The sequence below is a fragment of the Notolepis coatsorum genome (genome assembly GCF_963971535.1).
Source record: "Notolepis coatsorum genome assembly, chromosome: 1".
Taxonomy (NCBI): Eukaryota; Metazoa; Chordata; class Actinopteri; order Aulopiformes; family Paralepididae; genus Notolepis; species Notolepis coatsorum.
In genome coordinates, this window is record NC_140165.1 from 216,838,213 (window position 1) to 216,850,695 (window position 12,483).

The 12,483-nt window shown below is 44.2% G+C and overlaps 1 protein-coding gene across 1 annotated transcript in view; it reads right to left on the minus strand.

The window, feature by feature from the left end:
* Positions 1–6,998: 6,998 nt before the first annotated feature.
* Positions 6,999–12,483, minus strand: part of sphkap (SPHK1 interactor, AKAP domain containing) — a gene marked incomplete at both ends in the record, with an annotated part of 102,170 nt that continues 96,685 nt past the window's right edge. Inside the window, 3 exon segments of the mRNA XM_084324823.1 lie at positions 6,999–7,151; positions 8,271–8,455; positions 11,382–11,431. Coding sequence (XP_084180949.1) covers positions 6,999–7,151; positions 8,271–8,455; positions 11,382–11,431 — 388 coding nt within the window.

A 12,483-nucleotide genomic window follows, 5' to 3' on the forward strand; every position in this document is an offset into this window, starting at 1 on the left:
CTAACGTTTTTTTTCCAGTCTGTGTTTTGGTTTCTAAGAAATTGGCACTAGCCTCGCACTGTATTAGCATTTTGATGGGAACGCCAGCGCAGGTCGACCAACATCCCTTCAAAATGGTTTCATACCATAATTTACTTAAACATTTATGCATAATGTCCTACATCTGGGCTTGATGACTGACCGTTGATAAACTGCTAAAAATCATAAACCTTCTCTTTAACCTTGTGTGGCATGTTTGTTTTTTCCATTGCAGGCTAAATATCTGTATATAAAAATGAATGTAAACTGCAGGGGGGGAATGGTTTCTGTGCAAGTTCATCGAGTGCTTTATACCTCACCACTCCACTGTGTTTGGTTCATGGACCAATGGTTGTTATGGTGTTACTGTACATAAGGTCAAACTGTGGTATTTGTGGGTTTCAAAAATGTCATGGGTTTCATGGGTTTTGGGTTTCATCTTCGACTTGTCGTTAAAATCTATAAAGGTCCTGAACTGATCCTAATCACCCATGGTTACCAAGTTTGTATTTCAGTGTGCTCTGTACCACATACTGTCATTTATATGATCATATAAAGTGTCTACCCTTGCATCTCTGTGCACATATGCACATAGCTAAGGTAAAATTTCATCGTAACGCCCTTTTGTAAACGAGGCCTCTGTGCTTCCAAAGAAGCAGATCTGCTGGCCGTGCGTCATGCATACGTCATGTCAGCTGGCATAGAGACAGGGAATTTTCTACGTGGAGTTCAGGCATTATAAATAAAAGGAGAATCAATAAACCGTGCCCTCTGCAGATGTGCGTAGGCTACATGAAGTCAGAGGATGGCAAAGGAGTCGGGAGCTTTTTCACATCAAGTTCGATGTTCCGGATAGATGATGATCTTATGCTGTTGATGTTTCTGGTCAGAGGCGGGACGTTGGAAGAGGGGAACAGGTCATCTAAGACCTACGTGCGTACCAGGTCCAGCTCCACAGTCGGAAAAACATGGATGCTCACGCTAAACCTTTTTGGCAAATTCTTCTTGCATGAACTACAACTCACAAAGACAGTTTACAACGACATATAGCTAGTATACTTACAAATGTACTCTTAAAACAGCTAATAACAACATGACCGTTTATACCATGTGAGCGGCCATGTTGAAACTACGTCAAATGACGCTGAGGCTTGAAGGGGGGGGTGTTGAGAAATCATACCTGAGTTTGCGACTAGGAACTCCATTTTGATGTGCCGTTTTATAAACAAGAATTCCTAGAAGGAAGTCAGAATTTCCAACCTCTGAGTTATAATCGGATGCACCATTAGTGTCGAGATGAACCCGTCTGCTGACTGAATTGACTTGTTTGATCCCACCGCCATGTGTCTGTATTGTGTACTAAGCTGTGTTTTCTCGAAGCATAATATGATGACTTGTTCGTCATGGTGGCGTGGAGCTAGACTAGGATTCCAAAAACAGGGTATCTGCGGGGTATTAAAAAGTCTTACATTTAATTTGCACAGGTATTACATTTTTTGGGGGGGGGGGGGGGGAGATTAAATAACATTAAATATATGCGGGGCTACCAGGAGCTTGGTGCGTCTGGCTCTGGCGAGAGCTTGTATGGAACACGTGAGAATTTAATTGGCGCACAAGTATTGCTATGTGTTTATTTATTTTTTGCTAGTATGGTTGTGAAATTGGTATTACATTTTGTGTGGTATTAAAAAGGTCTCAAAAAGTCTTTACTTGTTGAAACCTGCAGATACCCAGAAAAAGCATCTTAGCACAAAAAACATGTTTTCATTGGTTTCCAAAGGAGCCAGAGCTGATCTTAGCTCGGAGATGGATTACCAAGAGTGCTGTGGTGGTCCCATAGATGTTAATAATCAGTGTATTTTATATATTATTTGTGACTAATAAAAATAACTCTTAAATCTCACGTCACATACATTTATTGATTTCAAAAGATAAATACATTCAGTTCTACAGTGACAAGAATTGACAGTTGAATCGTGTGCTTTTTCTTTCTTCTTCTTCTTCTTCTTCTTCTTCTTCTTTCTTCTTCTTCTTCTTCTTCTTCTTCTTCTTCTTCTTCTTCTTCTTCTTCTTCTTCTTCTTCTTCTTCTTCTTCTTCTTCTTCTTCTTCTTCTTCTTCTTCTTCTTCTTCTTTGATGCTGACAGAACACTAGAGTACCACTATGCAGAGAAAACCCTACAGACCAGACTCACATACAAATTCAACAATACAAACCTGGCTCTACCTCCATCCTCCTGTCATAAAAACTAACGAGAGCAGTCGTCTTACCCCAAGGTGCAGCAGTTCATAATCTACAGTATGTACATCTATCCAAAATTAAAAACAAAATCTCAAGTGACATGAATGACAATAGCAATTTGCAAGGTCACATCTGGAGTGGACATGTTGGGCCAATGTAAACAAATATGGACTTGGATCTTGTTTACCTAAAGCAAAATGCACCACTAAAGTGGCTGCTGGGAGGAAATGAATAATGGCTTATACTGGTCTTAACCTCCAACAGCCTATTTTTTATAGTATATTCTGTACATACAAACTCAGAAGTTTTGATTTGTTTTCCATCTTGTCGTTTGGGGAAAGCTGTACGTGGTTTGTGTCCTGTGTTCTATTGGTACCTTTTGTTTGTGTTTTCATCTGGAATAAATAAATATAATTTGGTTGTGAGAATAATTTTATATTACAACTGAAGCAGTAGAAACCTGCAGACTAGAATCTCTCGGAGGCTAGGTCATAGGTCAAGCATGTGCAGTACTGTTGTCTCGGGCAGCCTACGTCTTTGCTAGGGCCGTGCATCTGAAAACGGAACATGCTTTATCTTAAAGGGAGAGTCGCCTGCTCACAGCTGCAGTCACGTTAAGAACTCAACTCCTATGGCCAGTGTTGGGAAGAGAGAGGGCAGTGAGGGGGCGTGACTTAGGGCTAGACGGATATATCGGTTAGCTAATATTATCGGCCAATATTAACCTTTCAATTATATGTCATTAGTGGCAAAAGTGCCAGCGATAATGTGCTAATTATACCTCCTTCCACAAGAATACCAAATAAATGAATGATGTTTCTATCTGGTGAAAACCTCTTATCTCCTCTTAGCATGATGTTGAAACCTCTTAGCTCCAATGGTTTTACTTCGTTTTGGATGGATCTCCAAGTTGTGAGCTTGTTTCGTGACCCCAGGGATCACGACACACATTCCAAACCGAATGTATAACCACATAACTTACTGTACATGGGTGTCGATCTAAACGGTAAGCATGTGGCGTTTTAAAACAGTGTTCCATGTTTTTGTTCAGACTAAACATGGCCATTTTCGATCTTTGTAAGACATGTTCAATTTATCCAACACTGGTCTTATTTCAAGTATGAGGTTATTGGGACAGAAATAATTTTCTTATTTGTTTGAGGTTGAAGCAGTGAAGTTCTGTATCGTTAAGGCTTCGCTCAGCACCTAGTTGCATATATCTCGCTTCAGCGTATATACACTGAATAAAAAATTCCACCATGTACCTTTACATGCCAGCATTCATCTGGTCACACCCCCATCCGCTTACCTTCATAAGCAGGGGTGGGGCCACACACTCATCTCCTTCTCAAATTTCAGCCACAAGGAAGTGCCTGCTATATGCCCACTTGACGTGGAGGAAAAATATTTAGTCTGAGGAAAGGAAAAACAGAAGAACAAGGAGATACGTTGACATCATATCTTTATTTTCTCTCACTATTTTTGAGAAAATACGGCGATATTGTCTTCGTTACTGGAGTGTCTGGTCATTCCGACCTTTTCGTATTAGGAGCTCACGCCGCTGACATGCTTCCCAGCTACAGTCCTCCTTGCTGCGGCTGGATGGGGTTGCCCTCCGGCAACACAGCTGGACTGTAGGAAGCACCGACTGTTGTGAGAAGCGGTGGTTTCCAGGTTTGGTACGTACTGTTTTGCTTGCGAGCTCTGGTTGTTGTTGATGCTGTGGGGGTTAGCTAACAATTTACGAAACGCCGACTCCAGGCTAGGGTCCTCTGCTCGGCTTAAACGGCGGTCGGAGGATCTTGGTCTGACGCCCATGATGGTTAATCTAGTGGGCCGCGACTAGGTCCTGGTGATCCCAGGATTCTCGAGCGGATGCTTCTCTGTCCCGTGCAGGCCCCATCTTTCATATACAAATGAAAGTATACCCTAACGAGGAAATGTGGGCATAGGATCTTCTTTATCGGGAGTTCCATGCTCAAAGCCGGCTGCAGCCCGAAATGGGAACTGTGCTGGCTATGCTGCATGTCTGGATCACAGTTGAAAACTGTGTTCTGACATTCTTTTTCTTTTCCCTCTTAGGGGAGGGACTTGGACAGCAGCCTGTCTGAAGTGTGGCTTGTTATGTCGTTGTATACAGTTCAGGTGATAGCTGCTTAGCTTGCGTGCTAGTTTGTGGACTACTGTGTTAGCCAGTCAGCTGTTAGCTGCGGCGTTAGCTCACTGTGTTTACCAGGCTAGTAAACGTTAGCTTGTTGCTATCAGCCGAACGGCTGTTAGCTTAATGCTACACTGTTGAACGTTTTCTGTGACTATAACATGCCTTAAACACTCTGACTACGACGTCATCTTTGACAGAGGATGTTAGTCGAACCTACACCGGAGCCCTGCCAGCGAGGACTGCGTCAACATGGAGAACCGTAGCGGCTGGGTGGCGGAATAGATCTGAACATAGGTAGAGGGGTCTCACGCCCTTGGGGTGGGCCACTGAGCATGGTCCAAATGGGACCGTCTGGGTGGCGCCCTCTTTTCATGTTTTAGATCGACACGCATACCTACCCCCTCTCCTGGAGTAGGCATGTCGGCGTGGTTAGGACACGGGACTGGTCTGGTCATGCTGGTCCAGGTCAGTTAACCCGTTGTCCGCCGGGGATGCAGATCTGCTGTTCTGGTACCCTGAGGGACTTGTGCTTTTTTCGGGGGGAAAAAAATGCCGGGTCGGTCCGGGTGTCACAGGGTTAGGCGTTATGGAGACCCTTTGTTGGGTACATGTTGTACTCTGCACTATCGTAATGGCTTACGGCCATACCAACCTGTACACGCCCGATCTCGGAAGCTAAGCAGGTTCGGTCCTGGTTAGTACTTGGTTGGGAGACCGCCTGGGAATACCAAGTGCGGTGTGCTTAGGGCTGGTTCTCCATTCTTTTCGCTCCTCTCTCACGCGTGGCGAAGAGGGGGCTGTTGGGGTGGTCTTGGACCTCCTCTGGTAACCCTGTGCTTCCCGTGCCGCCGGGCCCGGTCCGAAGTAAAGTTTTGTTGATACCGTAGGCCTGGGATAACCCTTTTTTCTTGAGGGGTTATAGGAACAACCACCGTCTGTCCCACGAGGGTGGTTGATTCCCTGGTGTGTTGGAACAGAGTCAACTCCCGGGTTACCCGGTTGAGTGTGCCCCTGCACGTTCATGACATCTGCCAATCATGTCAGCCTTCTCTGCCTCGACCCCTCTCGTGGTTTTTTTTTAATGGAGGCTTTTTCATGGTGATCAACAACGCCAGCATACGCCCCTTCCACTGGGGGGGCTGTTTTCAGCTGACTCCTTTGGCGCCTGTCTCGTCCGCAGTGCTCCAGGCTCAGGTTACAGCCTGCTCCCTGGTTTCCCCGGTGCGCTGCCTGCTTCCGTTGGTTAACCTTTTGAGTGCTTACGGCCATGCTGACTGCCTGTTCTGCAGGGTCAGTGTGCTAGGCGGTGTGCTATTGGGGGGAAAGGGCCCGCTCTTGGAGGGGCCCTATCCGAATACGCTGGCGATGTGGGGGGCGGTGTCACTAAGTGACCACCTGGTGGGGTCTTGATGCCTGGCGTCATTGACCTCTCCAGGCCCCCTTTTTCCAGGGGATCCAGTCCCTTCAGTGGGACTGAGTCTTCCTTCGCGCTCCGCTGCTACGGCCTTGCCACGGGGTTGGGGTTGCTCTTGACCCCCTGTTTTTGGGGGCAGTAACGAGTTTGTTCCTTCCGTTCGTTCCCTGGTGGCATGCGGGTTGTGCGTGTGTGTAGTCGTGGGATCAAGCCACGGTCTGCTCACCCTGTGCATTGAGTTGCTTGAGTTCCTCTTCGCCTGGTCGGATCCGTCGCCCTCCCGTAAGCCTCCACTAGGGAGCTGTGCGTTGAGTTGCTTGAGTTCCTCTTCGCCTGGTCGGATCCGTCGCCCTCCCGTAAGCCTCCACTAGGGAGGGTGTCCTCCATTAGGGAGGGTCGGGGGGGCTCGGTCCAACCCGGTCTGATGGTTGTGGGGGGCCTCAGCGGGGTGTATTTGTCGGGCTAGGTGCTGAGCGAAGCCTTAACGATACAGAACGTAAGGTTATGTATATAACCCAGTTCTGTTAGTTATGGTGCGCTCAGCACCTAGGACGCCGCTGCGGCCCTTGATTTTTCATTGTGGTGAAATTTGTTGGGAAGGAGATGAGTGTGTGGCCCCACCCCTGCTTATGAAGGTAAGCGGATGGGGGTGTGGCCAGATGAATGCTGGCATGTAAAGGTACATGGTGGAATTTTTTATTCAGTGTATATACGCTGAAGCGAGATATATGCAACTAGGTGCTGAGCGCACTATAACTAACAGAACTGGGTTATATACATAACCTTACGTTTTGCAAGTGCTTTTAGTTAAATCTTTACTGATATTTTCCAAATTATAAAATGAAGGATATTTTCAAAGAAATGTCTATTTTTCACATTAACTTAAAAAACTGTATATCAGCACATGTATATATCAGTTATCGGAAATGTTTACCCCCAAATATTGAAATCGGTCTCCGAACCAAAGTCTTATATCGGTCTAGTCTAGCCCTATGAATATTTCATGTGTTGTGGTTAGGGAACAGGGTGGGGTGTCCGTCTGCACTGGGAGAAACAGGTTTGATGGTGTGGCTTGGAGACAGGGTAGGATACACAGATAGGGGACATTTAGGAGCACGAGCGAGTGTGTTTACAGTATGTGTGGATAGAAGAAGCCATTCTGAGTCTAAAGGGTCTCCAGCAACCAATCAAACAGGCTGGACAGAGAGCTGCCATTCTCCTCTTCCGCCTCATGGAGTTTGCAGAACTGAACCACGGCGCTGAACAGGTCAGCTATTCGCCACGCCTTCTGGTACACCAGATGGACCACCCTGTGGAACTAAAAAAAGGAAAAAAGAAATTGAAGCGCTGTCCTATCAGCATTTCCAAATGGGAGGCTTTGTTAACATTGACACAGTATCAGTACATCAATAATAATAGAAAGGTAGTGTCATTATTGTTATTATTATTGTCTGGTGATGTTCTGTTTATTATTATTATTATTATTATTATTATTATTATTATTATTATTATTATTATTATTATTATTATTATTATTATTATTATTATTATTATTATTATTATTATTATTATTATTATTGTATTATGTGCTGTCATGTTTTGTTTTATATTCCATGTAAAAAAGAGAAAGAAAAGAAAAAGAAAGGTAGTGTCTAGATCCCATCGCCCAGATGGACCTTGGCTGTGAATGGTAAGGTAAAGGTATGGGATAGGTTAAAAAAAATTAAATAAAAGATTTGGCTTTGTAGCGCAGCCAACAAGTGACGACCCACTTCCAGGTCAGCGCCAAGGACGTTTCAAGCAATGGGGAACTAGACACTACCACCAACAACAACATCTGCATCATCCTGGGTCTCAGGCTACTCTCATCGTTTTGGGACCCACTAGACATGGGCCCATCATGCCCAAATTTTCGTCTCCTGTCTCTGTCCTGTAGTTTAAGCTTGAATAGCAATGGAAGAGACAACGGCTGCTACTATGCTATGTGTTGATACATGTAAAATGTCAACAAAAATGAAACAAATTGGTGTCTCATTGCTGGATCTTATAAACAAGTCACAGTGGAACAGTAATATCTTGCTTTTAACTACTCTACCACATAAACTAGTTTTCCTTTGAAAGTGGTTACCAGGCAGCCATGTTGGAACAGAGACAACTTCACAAACATTCCATGCAAGGGCTGTCCTTTTTGCCAAGAGTAGGCCTACTGCCCAGCTAATCTACATCCCAGTTTAGATTATTATTATTATTAAATGTTTTACTTTTGGGTGTGGGGTAGCCAGGCAAGGAAGGGAATAATGAATGTAATATGTGGTGTGATGGGCTACATCCTCCAGATATGGCCTGTTCAGTATGAGGGAAGAAAGAGCTGCTTTGTAAAAACTAAAGACACGTTCCATTTAAATGATTTATTTGCCAACCAGCCAGATAGACCCACCTTGGACGTTCTCTTCTCTTTGGACTTCCTGAAGTAGAGGGCAGGTAGGCCCAGCTCTGAGGCAGCGATCCACTGCAGAGCCACCCTCAACTCCAAGTCCACGCACTCTGGCTCCAGGTCACAGTTTACCACCAACAGTTCCCTGTGGCTGTTACTGCCCCCTGCTGTCCACCCTGAGCCGCCACCTGGTGAGCCACAGGAAACACACGTCGCTAAAGGACCTCGTCATGTGACCTAGTCACCACAACACCAGAGGGAGCTCAACAAATCATGTTAAACCCAGATTCGGCTCAAACAAGGGACTAAACACGTTTCGCAATTATGTGGAACGCAATGTGGAACGCCCTACCCAAAGCTGTAAAGGAATGTGAATCCTTACCCACATTCAAAACCGCTCTTAACACTTTGAATGTCACTCACGGCTTTTCTCGGGTTTACCCCCCGACCGTTGAATGCCACGTCACGAGTATTCTCGGGTTTTTTATTTTTATTAGCGTTCTGAAATCATATTGCATCAAGCGAGATCCAGGCACCCCCGGCGCTCAGATGTGAAAAAAGCGCCCCCTATCGTCTCCCAGATGGTAAATCACCCTTTTGGATTGGACTTAATGAAAGTGAATGGGAGAACGGATTTCTGACTCCACATTTTACTTCTCACTGATGTAACCGGGGTCTACCAGAGTTCATTCTGGAGCCTTGGTGCCGCGGCGATCGAATGGCAATCGGAAATTGGAATTAACCATTTGGATACCATCTGACCTCAGGTAAGGAATCTATGTTATCAGTCTTAGGATAATCAGACTCGTTTTCACGGATATATAAGCGTTTCCCCTATATGTGATATAGCTGTTTTGACTGTAAAAGCCATCAGGAAATAAGAGCAGCGATTATCAGCGCGCGGCACGAGCGTGCGTGCGCACACATATACTATCAATCATCTAGCGTTTATTTGAAAACGATTCATAAATAGGCAGACAAATGACAACGTTCTGGAATATTCCAGTAAAAGACGATTATCATAGAATGTGTTGTTTTTTCCGCGAAAACTAGTGATTTTCAAAATGCTATCAAACTGAAATGAAGCGATAAAAATACAATCTGCTTTGACAATGTTGACTGGAAAATGAGTCTTTGATAAGCGACGGGCAGATTAGACACAAACATAGATTAGGCGATATTAACGTTAACATTGGAGTGGATGGTGGCATTCAAGGGGGTAAAAAGGAAAACACGGCTGGCAATCAAAGTGTTAAAGAGCACCTACGGGAAGCTGCAATTCGAAACTGGCCACCGTAAATGTCCAAACCCCCCCACCCCCTCCTAATAGACAGTCTCCTCCCCACCGTATGCATATATTCTTTCCCCACCGTATGTATATTTCTCTCCCACCCACCCACCCCCTCCTAATGTACAGTCTTATCCCCATCATATGTATATATTCTCTGTTAGGATCTATGCTAACAGTACTGTATATTTGCATATCGTATATGTCACAAATGTAACAGTACTATATACCTTTTTTTTTATCCACTTTTTCTCCCATTTTCTATATTTTCTCCCATCCCAATTTCGTATCATCCAATTCAACCCTCCCCTGTCACGAACGCTGTTTCTTGCCTCCCACAAGCCGGCTGCAATGTGGACTAAGTCATACATAGCACAAGTCCCCTCCGGTACTTGAGGTAACAGCAGTCGCATCTTTTCACTTGCGCAGCTCGATCTCTCAGTGTAGAGGAGTAACACGTGGGAGGCTCACGCTGCCCCCGACACTTCCTGATTCTACTGCGCAGGCGCACCAACCGACCTGTAGGAGTCGCTGTCCACAACGCCCGATCCCCACCCATCAGTTTCCCACCCCCTAATACGGCCAATGTGTATTAGTATGAACGACCAGCTAAACTGAAAGCAATGTGGAGCGCTGGGCTCGAACAGGCGAGCCCAGCGTCTCCGCATTCGTGGCGAGCGCATAGCCCACTACGCCACGTAGCCGCCCTAACAGTACTATATACCTGTATGTCATGTATGTCCCTATGTCATAAATGTCATGATGTCATGTATGTTGTGTATGTCATAAATGTCACTATGAATTGAAAATGGGGGACCCTGTTCTGCCGAATTCTACTACCTCCTCGAAAACTGCTGCCGTAGCGCGAATCGCCTATATCTTTTGACAGCTGGGTGACGTCACCCTATAGTTCACTCCGAACTCCAACAGGTGTACCGACATGTTATCATCTACAAATACATTCAGCTGCAAAGCCAATTACATGCAAATATTTACATGCTTATAGGCCTACAGTTCAAAAGGTGCAATGAAAAACATATGTTTAAGATATTGTTTAAGATATGGCAGAATATTGTGGGTCATGCGCATGCGTGCGCAAGCGCAGGAGCGCTGGCAGCAGAATTCGAGGAAGAGTAGAATTTTGCAGAACAGACCCTGATGTAAACAAGACAAACCGACATCTTTCTCTGGTCTGCATCCCCTTAACAATTGTGTGTATTGAGCCGTACTGTATTGTACCCATTCTGCAATCTGTTAAATAAAGTTTTCATTCATTCATGTCATAGACCCTTTTTTTATTCGCCTACGTTATCTTGTAGGCAAAACTCTGCTTCTATAATCAAAGCAAACTCATCTTTTGGCGAATCCTGGAGCGGTTAGTTTGAGGTGAGGAAGTAATTGGACCAAAAGCAGGAAAAGACCCCATTCAATGAAGCTGATCGGGCAGTTTTTGTTCATAATAAAATCATCGAGGTTGACACAATACAGTTTCAAAAACGTATTTCCATTGTGGACCTTGTTTAAAAGACAAGATGAATAGGCAGACATGACAGTAGCAGGTCTAACACCACTTTAATCATAAAATACATAAATATAAACAAATTATGTTATTCTGTATAAAATGAGCTCACAGATCACATCAGCCAAAAATAAAACTAGTCAGTGACCTCCACAGTATAAAGGGAGTGGTTTACTCTGCCATGTTACTCAACATCCTCCTCTTTACCTTCAGCTTGAAACACCTCAGGCTGACATTTGCAATTCCAACTTGTTCCATTCCCAGGCGCCCTGATATGCAAATGTTTGTCAGACTTGATTTAACTCACCAGCTGCATTCTCCTTGTTACCAGTAAGACAGCCTTTCTCCGTCACCTCACTGTGGGGAAGAGGACATGGTGTCTTTTGACAGGTGTATCTACAGGACATCTCTAGAAACATGATGGGCACTGCACCACAACACATACACATTTGGATAAAGACAAGAGCACACTGCTGCTGCTGCTGCTGCTACTACTACTACTAATACTACTACTACTACTACTACTACTACTACTACTACTACTACTACTACTACTACTACTACTACTACTACTACTACTACTACTACTACTACTACTACTACTAGTATTATTACTACTACTACTAGTATTATTTCCATATACTAGTCAAAGCAATGCTTGGCATGAAACTAAATGAACATCGTCATTAGGAATAGAGTGTCACAGCATTATGATAAACACACCAAGATATTATCTGTCTCGCAGGCGAGTTGTTAGCAATATGGTAATTGTCAATCATTAGACACCTGATACTGTGTGGGCAAGTGAAGAAAAGCAATACGGTCTGCAGTCAGACTCTTTCTGTCTTCATTAAAGACAGATTATACAGGTTATACCACAGTTAGTTCAGACCTTGCATTGTGGCTGAGCTACGTTACAAGTGCCAACATTTCATGATAATGCACTTGTAACCTAGGTATTCCTACTGTACATTCTGTTGATACATTGCACCAATATTAACAAATTCATAACAAAGGTACATCTTTTGTTTAGTGCTACAGTTGTCCACCCTGACATACACTGGCAAAACAGCGAGACATAATGCGTTTGTCATTCATAAAAAAGTGTTTATAAACTGTTGTATGATAGCAATAATGCACGTGAAGTCGCGCTGTACCATGACATAGCACTCACTTTATTATTGCTAAAATCGCTATCAATATTACCACGGGAGACACCGTTGATAGCTTATCAGTGGCTAATGGCCCCATTGGTGGATCAGTGAGACTATGCTCCTTGTGTTGTGTTAATTACAGCTCAATGAAATGATAAGGTAGCAGGCGCTATCAGACAAGGTATCGCTATTATTTTCATCTACATCCTTTCATTGAGCTGTAATTAACACAACACAAGGGTTCAATGTCCCCAA